This window comes from Blennius ocellaris (genome assembly GCF_963422515.1).
Source record: "Blennius ocellaris genome assembly, chromosome: 15".
NCBI classification, from domain to species: domain Eukaryota; kingdom Metazoa; phylum Chordata; class Actinopteri; order Blenniiformes; family Blenniidae; genus Blennius; species Blennius ocellaris.
In genome coordinates this window covers 11,540,819-11,557,799 of record NC_137664.1, presented here as the reverse complement: position 1 = coordinate 11,557,799, position 16,981 = coordinate 11,540,819, and the positions used below count along the sequence as shown (strand labels likewise).

The 16,981-nt window shown below is 41.9% G+C and overlaps 2 protein-coding genes across 2 annotated transcripts in view; one reads left to right on the top strand and one right to left on the bottom strand.

Annotated features, from left to right (window-relative positions):
• Positions 1-14,999, top strand: part of jak2a (Janus kinase 2a) — a 30,761-nt gene extending 15,762 nt beyond the window's left edge. Inside the window, exons 4-24 of the mRNA XM_080510386.1 lie at positions 219-339; positions 1,192-1,337; positions 1,861-2,155; positions 2,331-2,450; positions 2,840-2,997; positions 3,093-3,204; positions 4,203-4,389; positions 5,084-5,214; positions 6,392-6,526; positions 6,644-6,731; positions 8,227-8,354; positions 8,464-8,602; positions 8,745-8,896; positions 9,015-9,165; positions 9,282-9,415; positions 10,246-10,435; positions 11,031-11,155; positions 11,468-11,640; positions 11,889-12,006; positions 12,249-12,362; positions 12,477-14,999. Of these exons, the coding sequence (XP_080366512.1) occupies positions 219-339; positions 1,192-1,337; positions 1,861-2,155; positions 2,331-2,450; positions 2,840-2,997; positions 3,093-3,204; positions 4,203-4,389; positions 5,084-5,214; positions 6,392-6,526; positions 6,644-6,731; positions 8,227-8,354; positions 8,464-8,602; positions 8,745-8,896; positions 9,015-9,165; positions 9,282-9,415; positions 10,246-10,435; positions 11,031-11,155; positions 11,468-11,640; positions 11,889-12,006; positions 12,249-12,362; positions 12,477-12,584 (3,025 nt within the window). The 3' untranslated portion in view covers positions 12,585-14,999. The remainder of the gene's footprint in view (positions 1-218; positions 340-1,191; positions 1,338-1,860; positions 2,156-2,330; positions 2,451-2,839; positions 2,998-3,092; positions 3,205-4,202; positions 4,390-5,083; positions 5,215-6,391; positions 6,527-6,643; positions 6,732-8,226; positions 8,355-8,463; positions 8,603-8,744; positions 8,897-9,014; positions 9,166-9,281; positions 9,416-10,245; positions 10,436-11,030; positions 11,156-11,467; positions 11,641-11,888; positions 12,007-12,248; positions 12,363-12,476) is intronic.
• Positions 15,000-15,141: 142 nt separating this feature from the next.
• Positions 15,142-16,674, bottom strand: rln1 (relaxin 1). Its single transcript, XM_080510387.1, has 3 exons — positions 16,647-16,674; positions 15,853-16,121; positions 15,142-15,674 (listed from the first exon to the last, which is right to left on the bottom strand). Exons 2-3 carry the CDS (start codon positions 16,046-16,048, stop codon positions 15,325-15,327), a joined length of 546 nt encoding a protein of 181 aa, XP_080366513.1. The 5' UTR covers positions 16,049-16,121; positions 16,647-16,674; the 3' UTR covers positions 15,142-15,324.
• Positions 16,675-16,981: the final 307 nt, after the last annotated feature.

The following is a 16,981-nucleotide window of genomic DNA, read 5'->3' as shown; positions in this document are numbered from 1 at the left end:
TTATTTGATTGATAATAAACTAAAATATTACACTTTTTTAAATTTGTAATGTTTGCAGGGTCTGTCCATATTTACAATGGTTAGTGTAAAGAGGTTAAATTTGCACTGCCACTCAAGGTGAAAAACATGGGTTTTGTTTTGTTTCAAACGTGTCCGTTTTTTTTAATGTTATATTTCTCTGCTTCACTCACATATTTTTTTTGATGGCTCCTGTCCAGATACTATTTTCCTGGCTGGTACAACAGCAGCAAATCATTCTGTGCCCATCGCTATGGCTTGGCTAAAGGAATGGAGAGCCCTGTGATGGATGACAGTGTCATGGCATACCAGTTCTCACAGGCGAGTCTTAGTTTTTCACTCCATATAAAAACAGTATGTCATTAATTTCTGCGTGAGTCAGTTGCTCAAGTTGTTACGTTTTATTTTCTCAAACAGCAAACCAGAGGAAATTCCTCAAGGTCAATGCCTCTTCCTGGCTGCGCTCATCCATTCTCATTTGTAATGAGACGTGCAGAACTGTTGTTGGGAGATAAATGTGTTTGTTCTCATGTCTTTTTGACTGACTACCAGCTTCCCAATCATGCCCGCCCTTTCGTTTGTGAAAGCTGAGAAAACAGGAAGCGAGGTAGTCAGAGGTTTTTAAGAAGCACAAAAGGGAACAAGGCTTTGTCAGGGTCCTCTCATAGCGCTCTTGTGAACCTGCTGTGTGTGGGGTGGTATTATACATTTGTTGTGAATAGTTTATGTTTTTGCTCCTCCCGGCATGATGATAAAAACACACACGAATGCACACACACACAGCTGCGTGTCACTGACACCATGAACCTATGTGACAGCTGACATCAAGAATATTTGCTTCACATACAAAACTGATAAATCATCTACATAATGAGTTTATATAGGCATATATTGACATCTAGATAAAAGTAGTTTGGGATTTTAAGCGCTTGCTTCTTATGTACATCAAGATTTTATTTGCCAGATAAATCATCACAATCTGGCAGCCACAAAGCTATTTTTCTATCTGCTCTTTCATCTTTAAGTATTATTATCCGTTACTCTGAGCAGCTGGAATGAGACAAACGTCTGGCATGTGTTTATCTTCCACTTCCCCCGTCTGAACCCTTCTCTTCTTCTTGTCCTCCTTTTCTCTCCCTCATTCAAAATCTCATGTTTTCTTTCCTTATCCAGTGGCGGAGTGACTTTCTGAACGGCTGGGTTCATGTTCCAGTGAGCCACGAGTCCCAGGAAGAGTGTCTGGGGATGGCTGTGCTGGATATGATGAGGCTGGCCAAAGAGGGCGGCCTGTCTCCCGTCGACATTTACAACGATACAAGGTTGGTTCGGACGCTCTTGACTGAATCACATAAAGACAAAATTCAACCCCAGTGTATCTTAGAATTTGTTTTAAAACATTCCTGATTTTATGAAAACAAACATGTCCTTATGTTTGGCTCGAGTCCAGTTTTCTTGTTGAACTTTAAAGCATTGGGATTTACATGTGCCAAGAGGCAATACTGAATATTGAAGTCTAGTTTTCTACTTCAAGTCTGTTTTCCTCAAGACTTTTGAGATCATTCATGCTTCATTCACGTGAGACAAAGCATTGGAAATACAAGGGAATATCAGGAAATGACTGCGTGTACTCCGCACCGCTTCCTATTTTTCAGCCACATGACATAAAATGCTTGTTTTCAGCTCACTGCTCATGTTGCACAGTGTGAATATTCATTTCGCTGCAGTGTGACAGGCTGCACGGCGAGATTCATTATGTGCGTTCATGCAGCTGAATCAATTGTCGGTATGAGAGACTTTTTCTTTTCAACTGCTCCTCCACTTTGGTGGCCTCCCTGCTTTCAGCTACAAGTCCTTCCTGCCGAGGTGCATGCGCAGTCACATTCAAGAATACAACATCCTGACGCGCAAGAGAATCCGCTACCGCTTCAGGAGGTTCATCCAGCAGTTCCGTGAATGCAAGGCCAGCGTGTGCAACCTCAAGCTCAAGTACCTGATGAACCTGGAGATGCTGCTGCCCTCGCTTTACTCGGAGCGCTTTCAAGTCACCGACCTCTCCGCACGAGAGGTGACCATCGTTGTCATGGGCAACAAGGGCATCCTGTGGTCTAAAGGGAAAGAGGAGCCGGGAGAAGAGGAGGTGAGGGTCGGGAGATGGGTTCATGTTGATTTGATAATGGCTATTAACGTCACACAGTTTGGGGCGGTCAAGAGTAATTCTTACCAGTAGATGTTTCATGTGAGCTTCCAATAGGAAAATGCAAAGTACTAGTTTGTACTGATTTTGTGGGGTTTTTTTGGTTGGTTTTTTTTAGGAGCTGAAGACGTACTGTGACTTCCCAGAAGTGATCGACATCAGCGTCAAACAGGGCAACAAGGAGGGGTCGGCTGAGAGCCGCGTAGTTACACTCACCAGACAGGACAACCAGATCCTGGTATTTATACACAAATGCTGCTGGTGCCACTTTGACATCTGTCACCTACTTACTCTGAAAACTAACAAAGAAGTCTTAGCATTTTTTATGGCTCCTCGTTATTTTATAAAATCATTCTAGAACAAGACATTATGTTGTCATAAAAGCAAAATACAATAGTCATAATAATAATTAATATCTACTAATAATTAATACAATGATGAAAATAGTAAAATAATATAAAAACATAACAGTGTGGAAAAGCCATGAAATCAATAGATTTCTTGATTTCTGTAAAAACAGTGACAAATCCTAACTTGCTTTTTTGAAAAAGTTATAGTTTGCACTTTAATTTCAAAACAATAATCAGAGGATTGAGGAATTCCTTCTATCCTCTGTGTGACCTTCAGGAGCTGGAGTTCCACTCGCTCTCAGAGGCCCTGTCCTTCGTGTCGTTAGTCGATGGGTATTACCGGCTGGTTGCGGACGCCCATCACTACCTGTGTAAAGAGGTCGCCTCGCCCAGGCTCATGGAGTGCATTCAGAGCTACTGCCACGGCCCCGTGTCGTGAGTTTCACACTTCTGCGCCAACTCATCACGTGGCACATGAGCCCACGTCGGTCTCACCAACAAGAGGCTCTTTTGTGTGTCTTTGATCACAGGATGGAGTTTACCATCGGGAAGCTGCGTCGCTCTGGTAACCACCAAGGCTTGTATATACTCCACTGCAGCCCTCGGGACTACAACAAATATTTCATGTCTTTTGTTGTTGGGGTAAGTACATCACAGTAACACTAGTAATGTGAATATCTATGTTTACCCCATGACTTTACATGTACATGCATGAGTAGGACACGTTAAGGCTGGGCCAGGGGGCATGCCCAGCTCTCAGCTTTACAGACCACCAGAATGTATTTTATTATCCATGTGGAAACACAAGACAATAGTGGTGATTCATTTATAAACTTGCATTTAAGTTATTTTAAAACATTGAAATAAAAAGCTAATGGTGCAAGACAGCACTTTAGTTTCATTTAACTTTACATTAAGTGATAGCTCGTCACTTCTAATGGGATTTATGGCGGGTTATGCATACTGTAAACAAGCCCAATCAGTGCCAAACTATGCTAACATCGGCTTCTGTACAGTCTACTTTGAGGTCTATAATACTGTGAAAGCCTCCACCGCTAAACCCATATCCTGCCCCGGCGTTTTATTTTGTTTATGACTACAAAGCCAGGAAAGAAAATGCGAGAAATTAATAAAAGGTCTTGCAAAATTTGGTTCAACACAAAAGAAGCAACCATAACAATGATGAATATGCATCCAGAGCCTGCTGTACAATCTTTCATGGGATTGAGGGACATTCAATCGGTCTCTTTCAAACTTACTCACTTTTTCAGGCCGTGAATGCTTCCACTGGAAGCACAATTTAAATAGTGTTTCTTTCATTCACGAAGACACTAATGTGCAAACTTTCAAGGTGTAAGTACGAAGGAAGATGTGTAAATTCACAGTAACACCTGTGTAACAACAGTAAAAGTATCTATTTCTGTTGCACACCTTTAAGGAGTGACAATAATTTCAACCACTAGACGGAGCAATAGCGCTTGATTTTCACATAAAATGTGGAAGTGTCTTATTTTGCTTCATCTGTAAACACAGTAAATTTGAACAAGGCTTCTTTTCACAGTCACATTCTTATTTGATTTGAAGTTGGAACGTGAATACAGAGCACGGCTCCAGTGTAATATCTTCTCTGTACCTTTCAGTATGAGACCGTGGTGGACTATAAACACTGTCAGATCGTGAAGACGGAGGAAGGCAAGTTCATTCTAAGTGGGGCAAAGAGGAGTTTTGGCTCACTTCGGGAACTTCTTCATTGCTACCAAAAGGAGGAGCTCCGCACGGATGGACACACGTTTCAGCTGACCAGGTGTTGCCCACCAAGCCCAAAAGGTCAGAGTTGAGAAGTTTCAGTTCATGTTTTATCAAATGAACCGATACTCTCTCATTTATCTCATGATTCTTAAGGGGAATCATTTATCATCACTTTGCTTGTATTTATTTACATATTCAGAATAATAAAAAGGGATCTGTAAAAAAAACAAAAAAAACAACAACAACCTGTGATTTAGAAAATTGTGATTGGTGTTTTGAATATAAAATAAGGATTTCTCATACTACTGCAGCAGCTAATTAGCCTTTCACCAAAAGTCTCCATAAATAAGGATTATTCATTTAATGTTGAGTTCAAGGGAAACCTGATGCACATTCGCTGATATGATGGGTTTGATTATAGCACAGAATGTATTAATTTCATAGGTGTAATTAATCTAACACATATTACAGACATAAAAAAATGAATGTCATTGAAAAGCTTATTGAAGTTTGGCCTTGAAGCACAGAAAAATGTCCATTTATGATTTGAATTGTGATTATTATGGCCTTTGGGGGGGGAAAAAAGAAAAACATCTGATCTTGTGAGATATAAAGTAATATCACACATTATAAGATGCTGCAATTTTGATTTCCTTAATTGTATAAAGTGCATATGAGACATCCATTGTTTGTAATGATGTCCATGTAGTATCTTTTTAGATGCCTTCCTAATTATTTCTAATCCCTGTCTGTCCTTTTTCCTTTTCTTCAGATAAGTCCAACCTGCTGGTGTGCAGAAACAATCAAGGCGCAGAGGTCCCACTCTCGCTCTCGCCCTCGCTCCATAAACACAACATCAGCCAGATGGTCTTCCACAAGATCCGAAAAGAGGACCTGGTTATTGTAAGATATCGCCCTCTGCTATGTTGCTTCAGTGGGGGTTATTTTTCCATGTTGTGTCAGCAGAAAACAGCTAAAAACGATCAGTAATTAAAGACTCTTTAAACTGAAATGTTTTGGATTTACAGAGATGAATACGTGTGAGTTGTAATCACAAAACCACAATGCAGACAAAGATAAAACACATAATATGGCTGAAATTAATTGAATTCATGAATGCAGTCATCTTAGGTTAGTCTATTATGAGACAAGCATCTTTTACTTCTAGTCACTTAACCTGCTTGATTGATTGATTGATTGATTGATTGATTGATTGATTGATTGATTGATTGAAGTTGAAAATAAACTTTAAAAACCTGCGTCTGAGCAAAGAGCTTGGAGCTAATCTTTTAAAAATCTGATAGGGGAAGTTTTAGGAATTCTCAGAATATTTTATTCGTTGTATATTTTTGCACCTAAAGGTTTTTTCTTTTCTTTTTTTTTTCTTCTTAGTGTTTTGAAATAAATTGAGATAACACTGTGATATGTGTGTTGTTATGAAAGATTCATCTGCAGAGTTAACTAACGGTTTCGCCCTGGTACCCAAGGTGGCGAACCGTCATAATCCTACCTTGCTGCCAGTACTTGCTCACGAAAACACTTTCCAAAATAAGACCATCCAAACATAATGTCTCTGCACAGGTGTGAATACTGTGTGTCCTCATGTGAAAACATGTCAGCCTTGTTTTTTGGGGAGGTTTTTTTCACCACCTCTGTGGCTGGCTCGTTTCCGTCTCACCTTCATATTCTGCTTTTTGAGTATTTGAAGTCTCGGGTTTGTCTCAGGAAAACCACATAAGCTGTTGTCTTAAGAGTTGAGGGTGGGTTTTTTTTCTCCATTTCAACATTGTTCTTTGTGTTATTGAAATCTCATCTCAGACCTTATGTCTTAACGACAGTGTGATAACTTCAATACAACGAGCTGAACTGATCGCTGTTTGCTTTTACAAACATTTTATAGTGAAAATCTAACAAAATGATAATTTATTGTGCAACATGTGTTTCCTTTACTTTAAGTAATATAGATAAAGTGTTTTAAATACAAACATGTCAAGGAGGATATTCATCTGCGCATAGATTAGAGTAAAACGATTTATTCTCTGCTTCCTTTTCTGAACAAATGATGGACACTGCGTTTCAGAACGAAAGTCTGGGTCAGGGAACGTTCACCAAGATCTTCTGCGGTGTGAGGAAAGAGCTGGGAGACTATGGAGAGATACACCAGATGAACGTCGTCATCAAGATTCTGGACAAGGCTCATCGCAACTTTTCAGAGGTCGGCTTTGTCGATCGAGTGAATCGCTCACTCGAATCACGAGTGTGATTAAATAAGAAAAGTATTTCATTCAGTTCATGCTTTTCTTTTCTTCTTTTTTTTTGTTCCAACTCGTAGTCGTTCTTTGAAGCAGCCAGCATGATGAGCCAGCTCTCCCACAAGCACCTTCTCCTCAACTATGGCGTGTGTGTTTGTGGTGATGAAAGTAAGTGACACTAAAAGACGGTTGGTGACAGTTACAAAAGAACTAACTGCTTTATAAAAGATACAATTCGCCATCCTATCTGTCACAAAATAAACAATACTGCTGCATCATGAATAAACTCCTGAAGGGAGTTCATCTCCAATTTCTACAGTACAGAATAATGTGGTGATGAACTAAAAGAGGGAAGCTTGGCAAAGTCCTTTCAGAATATTCTTTCTGAGAAGTTAGCAAAGAAACAACTAAGAGCATTTGTTCAGACAATGCTTATTGAAATACATTGTACACACGTACCAGTAGGGATGATGTATTTCCCTCAGTTGATATGTCTTTAAAATGTGCAAATGATGGCTTAGTTTTACAGACTAAACTTACCCTCTTATGCATGAAAATAAATTCAGACATAACTTTTTTTAAATTTGTTTCAAACACATGAATAAAATGTACACATAAATATGAATAAATTACATTTTTTCACCTCTAACCATTCAGTTTGTGCTTTTTCAGACTTTATTACATTTTTTGGTCTCAAGTTAGGTATTTAATTGGAAAGACTATAAAAGAAGTTAAATATCAAAGAATATTGATTCATTATTATTATCTTGAGGTATGTATATGTTGCAAACCGGCATTCTGTAAACTGGCTGAAAGTGAGTAGGTGTTGCAGTAAACACAAGTTAATATGAAATATATAATATAATAATATAATAATGTGTTTTATGTATTAGAGGCTGGAGGGCTTCGAACCGTTAAAATTTGGATAAAAACCAAACATACGTCAAGAATTTTGCTCCGGTGAAACCCAGCCCTAATGGGTGGGTGGGTGGGTCCCTCTGGGGCCGCACGTTAGGGGAGTGATTTATGTCTTCATCTCGGCTGGATTGCTGGAACTCAATCTATTGTGGAGTGAGTCAGTCTTCCCTCACACGTCTCCGGTCACTTCAGATGCGACTGTGTCTGTAACTGTGTGACCCAGTTCTTTTTAATGATCGTTTCTTTGCTTTTAGACTTTAACACTGGTCTGGATCTGCCTCCGGTCAGCTGACCAGCTGCTGGTCAAAGCCTTTTCTGTTGCTCCTCCTAAGTTATGGACTTATCTTTCCAGAAGCGTCGTCTCTTTCTAAAATTGCTCTTTAATCAATTTGTTTTACCCTTTGGCTTTTGACCAAGCATGAGACTTTAGCTCTTATCTTTAGTGTTTTATTGCTGATTATCTTTTATTAGGTGTGTTTTTATGATGACTGTTGTATGGGTCTTTGATTCAGCTGTATTTTTTTTATTTTAAGTGCTAGAGAAATAAAGTTCTGTTGAAAGCGTATCCTCTCTTATCTGTCAGGGTCCTCGCTTACTTTAACTCTGAATGCTTCATTAAGCTCAGCTCTGTTGCCACTGTGTGAAAGGGAGCTACAGATTACATTGAATGCCACGCAAATACCCAATACGCTTGATACAGGATTAAGTAATAAATACATTCAAACTATAACTGTCTTCCTGTCAGACATGATGGTGCAGGAGTACGGTAAATTTGGTTCTCTGGACACCTACCTGAAGAAGAACAAAAGTTGCGTGAACATCACCTGGAAGCTGGAGGTGGCCAAGCAGCTCGCCTGGGCGATGCACTACCTGGTAACAAGACAGTCCTCATCGTTTCTACGTTACACACACATTCAAACATACTGAAATTCAGGACAGCACTATACTTTCAACGACCTGTCCGTGTCTCGCTCGCACACAGGAGGATAAGAACCTCATTCACGGAAACGTCTGCGCCAAGAACGTGCTCCTCATCAGGGAGGAGGATCGTAAAACGGGCAGTATGCCGTTCATCAAGCTCAGTGACCCCGGTATCAGCATCACTGTGCTGCCCCGAGAAGGTGAGAAACACTCATCCGTCACACCTGGGCGACGCCGCCGGGACAATTATCACCAGGTGTGATTTTCTCACCTGCCTTTAATGCCGCAGTCTCTCCAATCCTCTGACGCGCCTTCTGTTTCGCCGCACATCTTTCCTGCCAGTTCTGGTGGAGCGCATCCCCTGGGTGCCGCCCGAGTGCATCGAAAACCCCCAGAATCTGAGCTTGGCGACGGACAAGTGGGGCTTTGGGACCACCTTGTGGGAGATCTGCAGCGGCGGAGACAAACCGCTAAGCACACTGGACTGCTCAAAGGTCATTAATCCAGTTATTAAAATGTTTTTTCCTTTTTTTTTTAAAGAATAAAAACAGCTGGTCCAGTTTCCCAGGTGAGCTTAAATTCCTCATCTGTCGGTCGCTGTGTCCTGAGCAGAAGAACTTGTTCTACGAGGACAGACATCAACTACCGGCTCCCAAATGGACAGAGCTGGCCAATCTGATAAACAGCTGCATGGACTACGAGCCGTCACACCGGCCCTCCTTCAGAGCCGTCATCAGAGATCTCAACAGCCTCTTCACACCCGGTACACAAACCAAGAAATAGCAACACTTCCACATCATCCATATAATCCAGGCACAGTCTGCACAATTGGTAATTATAAGCAGATTTCCAATGGAGTGAAATTGCGTCGCCTTGCAGATTACGAGCTGCTGGTGGAGAGCGACATGGTGCCCAACAGGACGCGAGGCTTCGGCTTCCCGTGGTCTTCAGGGAACCAGGAGCCGGCTCAGTTTGAAGAGAGGCACCTCATTTTTCTCAAGCAGCTGGGCAAAGTGAGACGCCCGCACTTTTACTGCACACTTTCCCTTTCATTCATTGAAAAATAGTTTCTTGACCTCATACTTTCTATTCTGGTTGAATTTGATACTATCTGTATAAACAAAGTAATTGAGAAGTCATCTCAAGGAGCTTCTCCCTTAAAGGTTACGGTGCTCTAATTGGCTAAGAGGTGTTTCTTGTCACAATGTGATGTTCAGCGCTTGTAATTTAACAACAGGATCATTGTCTGCCAACTGATCCCATTAGTATTTGAAAACTTATTAGGCATCCTGAAGATTGAGCACTTTATTCTTTTTACATATCGTAACATCAAGTAATGAAATGAGAATAGTGATATTAAAAAATATATAAACATTCCCTTTAATTCCTTTTTTAGTTTTTATCATGTACACTGCCTGTTTGATAAGCTATTATCTTGATCTTTGTTTTGCTGACTCTCTTTATATACTTCAGTACAAACGTGTTATTGGATTAGGAAGACTTGTACTTGACAAGTTGCATAAATAACCTAAATCTGTTTAAAGTTTCACACATTGTAATTTTTCCTTGACGTAACTTTTGGATGATGTCATTTACGCCGACAAACATAAGAAAAAGCAGTTTCCACTGTCATACAGACAGCCATTGTGCAGTATGGTATGAACGAAAAAACATTCCTGAAAGACTGGCGTCTCCGTCACAATGACTTTTCATGACATTTATAGGAAAGCAGCTTGATGTTACGACTATGCTTTCCCGTGTCAACATTAATGTTTACAAAGATGAAATGACCCCCCCACTTCTTCTTATTTATGTATGTTCTCCCTCTGATATTGGACATCAGGGAAACTTTGGCAGTGTGGAGATGTGCAGGTACGACCCCCTGCAGGACAGCACCGGGGAGGTGGTGGCGGTGAAGAAACTCCAGCACAGCACGGCCGAGCACCTCCGGGACTTTGAGCGGGAAATTGAGATCCTCAAGTCCCTCCAGCATGAGAACATTGTCCGATACAAAGGGGTGTGCTACAGTGCAGGTAGGAACGACGTGCAAACGGATTTCAACTCACTCTCCCTCTGTCAGTGATTAAAGCTCCTTTACCAGCGGAGGGGATACAGCAAATAGATGTATTTTAAAATTTGACGGAGGACGTATCTTTATGACGGCAGGTGGTTTGTCACACGGGACTCCAATAAGTTAGACATAAAAACATTTTGTTCTTAACAGCAGTTTGGACTTGAGAGGTATAAAAATGCTCAACTTTGACCAAGGAAGTGGAAGTTAGGAAAATAAGTCAACATATCTGCCTGTAAAAAATAACTATTTATTGTTTAGTTTTTTTTTTAAATTTAGCTCAATGTACCTCTTTGATTAAATTTTTTTTTCTATTGTCATATCTTCTAACTGCTCAGCCATGCTTATTCATGTTCTTACTTATCTTGCCAGTGTGGCAAGTTCTGTGATGCACAATGGAGTTTTTTATTCATAGGTTTCCTGGTGCATGATGACATTGCCCTCAAAAGCAATACACTTGTATTTTTTTTTCTAAAATACCAGATCAGGTGTGGCCCACTCAACAATATTTCCTCTCTTGAAAAGTAAAAACTTTGCGTTTCCCTTGAATGTTGCAGGTCGGAGGAACCTCCGGCTGATCATGGAGTATCTCCCCTTCGGCAGCTTGAGAGATTATCTCATCAAACACAAAGATCGCTTCGACTCCATGAAACTGCTGCACTACTCGTCACAGATCTGCAAGGTGACATTTCAATACCTGGAAGTTCTTTAATATCAGTGTCATGAAAGTGTGTGTGTGTGTGTGTGTGTGTGTGTGTGTGTGTGTGTGTGTGTGTGTGTGTGTGTGTGTGTGTGTGTGTGTGTGTGTGTGTGTGTGTGTGTGTGTGTGTGTGTGTGTGTGTGTGTGTGTGTGTGTGTAGCTCTATTTCTTTGCTTTCTGGTAGTTTCTGCCATTTCTAGTCACTTTAACAACTTCGGAAATGAGAGGATTCACATACATACGGATAGTTATTGTGCATTTTCGTTGAAGCAAGACCATGTTTATCTTTTCTAGGGTATGGATTATCTGGCCACGAAACGCTACATCCACAGAGACCTAGCAACGAGAAACATTCTGGTGGAGAGCGAGACGAGGGTGAAGATCGGAGACTTTGGTTTGACTAAGGTGCTGCCGCAGGACAAAGAGTATTACACTGTGAGGGAACCAGGGGAGAGCCCCATCTTCTGGTGAGGAGCAGAGATGACTTTTCTCAAAAGCTTCGAGCGTTTTCACATTTTTCCTTTTCAGGCATTTAAATGTAAATTAATTTATATTTCAATATAGAGGGGGCATTGTGGGATGCACCTGTGAGCAGACACTCCATCTTGCTTCTGTATAGTTATTTTAAGAATGTCCTTTGCTGCTACTTGCCATGCATCCATGGATCACATGCCGTATGATTTAATGCCATCTTTGGTCTTGCCGTGTTTTCCAGGTACGCTCCAGAATCCCTGACAGAGAGCAAGTTCTCTGTGGCGTCAGATATTTGGAGTTTTGGTGTCGTCCTCTACGAGCTTTTCACTTACAGTGACAAGAGCTGCAGCCCCCCTGCGGTAATTCACTTCGTCTTAAAAGCGGTTCACTGCTATGGTGTTTTAGCGCGACAATAAGACCTTTATAAGATGTATCCATTTATAGTCATAACTCTATCGTTACCTGTCTGACTGGCTCAATTGAATTAAGTGTAATTACCTTGTCATGCTGTTAAAACCCACTTGATTCAGTGCTGCACTTGGAAATAGGAAATACTAATTTTCCTCAGCCAAAAGCATATAATTCCACATCTTTTATTCAGGTGTTTATGGACAAGATGGGAAATGAAAAACAGGGCCAGATGATCGTTTACCATTTGATTGATCTGCTGAAACAAGGGTATCGGCTGCCTGCTCCAGACAACTGTCCGAAGGAGGTCAGTCACGTCACATGTGCTATAAAAGAAAGAAAATTCAAGATTCCGCCTTCATCTCACACTTGAATGTATGAGTTTAACAATCAGTCCCTCTTTGTGTCAATGCGTCACCAGATCCAGAAGGTTATGATGGAGTGCTGGAGCAGTGACCCAAGACTGCGGCCCACGTTCACGGAGTTGATCCAGCATGTAGAAATTGTACGAGATAGCAAGGACAGATGAGCAGCGTCTGGGCGCAAACCGTGCAAATCTAAACTGAACAATGAAGCGTGTGGATTTACTGCAGGGAGCTTGGCGTGATAGTTTACATCCGTTGTGGAAGGTGGCGTGAGCTGCACCCGCCTTCATCGCTAAACTGAGTCCATTTTTAATATGTGAATGATTATTAAGTTTGTTCAGTCGTGGACTTATGTTGAGCCTGTTTTTATCAGGTGGCCTTTTATTTAGAAAACTTTGTTCGTCACATCACTGAGCCAAATTCACCTGAACTAAGTGCCAGTGCCCACGCTCGCACGTGGCACCATGTTCATGATTAGCCCCGTTTCCACCGCACAAAAAGTGCCGGCCTAGACCGGTCTATACCGCTCCGGTTCGCGTGTCACGACAGGAATGCGGCCTGAACCGCTCCAGACCGCTCCAAAGGCGACCGCTTTTCCGCTCCCCTTCCGTTGGGGTGCCGGGGACCATGGAACGGGTCTGAGTTTGAGGAGCTGTCTGCTGATTGGTCAGTGATTTACTACACGCGCTCAATATTTTAATGTGTGGGCTGGACGAAGCCTCTGCTGTCAGTGTGGTCAGCTTTGCACTGGTTGTTTTTATTTTCCTTTTCTTTTCTTTGCTGCTCAACTTTAGTGTTTGTCGTGAAAGAGCGGACTTGAGGCAGGGGGAGACCGGAGCTCGGGACTTTGCATCGCGTTGGAGCTTTCTGTTTGCAGCATGGCGCTTGCCGTGGCGTGGATGCGCGTCCGGGACACGGGAGGCTGGAGCTTTCGGCTTCGGCGCTGATCGCGCTCCGACAGCTCCGCCTCCCAGAGGCGGTCAGCGTTCTGTTCAACCGCAGTCAGTGGCGCGATATCGCGGGGACGGACCGCGGAAGCGATGAAAAGGAGCTCGGAGCTCGGCGCCTCCGTGTTCCGACGCTGAGCTGCCGGACCGCGATCAGCGCCGGAGTGGAGTGCCTCCTGCGTTTGAGCAGAAAGCTCAAGACTCCCGTGTCTGTGCCTCAGCCAACCGGGGGGAACGCTCCAGCCACTTGCCCCGCACCCGAGCGCTCGAGTTCTTGTGTGTGGTAGAAACGGGGCTAAAGACAGACCTGGACCTCTGAAGAGAACCAGGACCTGGTGAACCTGTTTTGAGACAAGCAGTCCTACAGGGGGACTCACCAAAAGCTGCCTTTCATGCGTTTACACCATTTAATAACAGTAACTGGTCAGTTCTGTTTCCCTTGACTGGGTATCAAGTAGCAGCAGCTCATACTCACAACACATGGTTCTCTTTCTGAAGGAAGCCACGCTGGAAATAATGACAATGCCTTTTTGTATAGATTTTATAAATACAGTGTGGATTTTTGAAATGTCACACGCCTGATGGGAGAAGTAATTTGTGTTGCTGATCGTAATGAAAATGCATTGAGGATAGGTACCTTCGCTCTTGAAATTAGTTTTATTTAAAAACTCGTGAACCTGTGAGAGCCTGTAAACGTGTTGAATACAGTCGTGCATCAAATTGTGGTCGTTTACAAGGGATTGTTTTTCTTCCAAATAGGAATATTTAAGGGATGTATCTTACATCTGTTATAAAGTTCTGGCCAGCACATTGTTTCATGTACTCACTGGTGCATCCATAAACAAATGTTGACTGTAGCATTACATTTGTTTGCTAAAATCATGTTGTGTACATTCTGTATGGTTTTACATTAAAATCTTGGTGAAAACAGCTTGAAGAGCTTTGGACACGACCAAATATGCTTCAAAAAAGGACAAATAATTGAAGAATCAAACGAATGAGTGAAGCACAGGGGTTGGTTGTTTTGTGCAATTTTTAGCTGAGCAAAGAAACTTTGAGCATTTTTTGGTTTTTCATCATGAAATCTGGTATTTTTTGAAGTTTTCTGCCAAGAGCAAAGTAGACACGTGTTTGATGTATGAATAACACAAATCGATTTTAAGAGCAAAGCTTATATGCTACATAGGCGTTAGTAAAGTTTGAGGCAGAAGTGAGAAAATCTTGAAACACAGCTCCTATTGAGTTCCTGAAGAAAATGAATTTGCTGGGCAAATCGATTTTGCAATTAAGCTTATAGCTAGAATTAATCTAAAAAGGGGGCTGGGGGGGGGGGTCCGTATTTGATAGCAGTCTAAAACTGTTGCACAATACTATCAATGCCTGAATAAGTTGTACATGTAATGTTTGCTGTGAATGTGTTTTTTTAGTTTCTTTCACAAGAGTTTGGAAAACTGACCAATGAAAAGATTTATTCTTTCATTTTGGAGTCTTTTTTTTCTTCTTTGATGTGCTGTGTATATATATATATATATATATTTTTTTTTTTATTAAAATATGTTTTCCAGGATGAAACAGTGCTGTAACTTGTGCATTGTCCGTTTTAAGAAAATTATATATTGCATGAAGAAGTTGTATTAAAAAAAATGATGTATGCCGTCTCTATTACACATAAAAGTCAAACATTTTGGAAAGAATTATCACATTTAGACTATGAGTTTAAGAGGTTTTATTTGGGGGGGGGGGGTGATTTTTTTTCTCTAATAAAATTAGAAGGAAAAAAACACCACAATATTCTCAGGTTGGAGGTCTGGAGGTCAACAGTGGCTTACCATTTACTTAAGGTTATACATAAACACCATACTCAAAATGTATGTGAAGATGGAGCAAAGTAACATTCCTCAAACAAAATATCAACAAAGAGAGAACGGAAAACATGATGGCACTGCCATCCTCCTCCTCAGCACAGTCGTCCGATATCATATTTGGTGCAGCCCTGCATGCAGCACATGCCAGCCACGCCAAGAGAAAAGTTCCTCTTCTTCTTGCCCACTACCGACCAGTCAGACACACCTCGCTTCTCCTCCTGCTTGGTTAAATCTGCAGATGGCTGCGAGTCTTTCATCGGACTTGCATCGCTCAGCTGCTGCATGTCGCTCACCGCTCCGTAAAGGGACAGCAGGTCTGTCAGGGAGTGAGGGGGCGCAGCGTGGAGAGGAGAGTGGGGGTCTGACGCCTGGACGCCACGTTGCCTGATCTGCTGGTTGCTCCCTTCTGTAACCTCACTGAGGAAACGCCACCGCAAAGGATCTGGAGAAAGAAAAATACCCAATAAATGACTGATGACAAAGTTTATTGCCATGGTTCAAATGTGAAGTTTTTATATTAAGTGCTGGAGGCATGCATTCCAATTCTCATTATTCTCGGTGACCCATTAGCGTGCACACAAACGCCAATGCTCTCAATTCAATCAGAGGTAATAACTCACCTAAGTCTCCTTGTGTGGATCGCCTCCACCGGGAGCCGCCGCAGGTGAAAATGACTGCTCTGATAAACTCTCTGCCGCACAGTTTCACCCCGTAGTCTTTGGGCATGATGAGCCTGCTCATCAAATCTGCCTCGACACAGAGGCACATCTCCCCAACGCACACTACGGCCACGGCGAGAGTCAGTCTCCAGAGCATCTTCGCGTCAACTGTGAACGGACGGGCAGCGTTTGCGCTGTGCAGGCGGCGTCGCCCGAGTTCCACCTGGAATCTGATGGGTAGACGCAACAAAAAAATAAAAACAACCTCCTGCAATTTTTTTTTTTTTTAGCTTTTCTTTTGAGAAAGTTCACTTGCAGCGAACCATCTAATGAAAATGAAGCTTCTCTTTGTTTTCTTGTGTTTCTCACTTTCCTGCTAGTTGATGCAACCTTATATAGCGGTGGCCACTGCTCAACTCCATAACCTACCTCTCTCTCTCTCTCTCTCTCTCTCTCTCTCTCTCTCTCTCTCTCTCTCTCTCTCTCTCTCTCTCTCTCTCTCTCTCTCTCTCTCTCTCTCTCTCTCTCTCTCTCTCTCTCTCTCTCTCTCTCTCTCTCTCTCTCTCTCTCTCTCTCTCTCTCTCTCTCTCTCTCTCTCTCTCTCTCTCTCTCTCTCTCTCTCTCTCTCTCTCTCTCTCTCTCTCTCTCTCTCTCTCTCTCTCTCTCTCTCTCTCTCTCTCTCTCTCTCTCTCTCTGACACGCACACAAAGAAACGACGACACACACGCGTCATTAATACTGATACAGTGACGTACTGGAAGTTATGTCTTCCATGTAGCAATATGAGGAGAATATTGTGAAGCATGAGTTTGTGGACATTACTCACAGACCACCTCAGCTGGAAGACAAAAAAAAAAGTTGTCGTGAAGACTATGAGAGAGACGACATACAGCCTTGTATCAAAAACAAAAGAAAAGCAACAACTATTTGTCAGACCTGTGCAATTTTGTCTTTATTGAATGTACAAATATATTCTCAATATGTCAAAGACAAACGAATTTGTTCCAAATACAGAATGGATAAATACGAGCAACGTTTTACATTCCCTTAATACTTTTAATTGACACAAAAAAGGAGAAACAGCTTTTGG

Bases quoted from the DNA above. Each gene is read 5' to 3' on its own strand.
- rln1 (XM_080510387.1), bottom strand. From the start codon at position 16,048: ATGCTCTGGAGACTGACTCTCGCCGTGGCCGTAGTGTGCGTTGGGGAG. The intron at 15,675-15,852 runs GTGAGTTATTAC...TTCTTTCTCCAG, and splicing joins ATCCACACAAGGAGACTTAG to ATCCTTTGCGGTGGCGTTTC.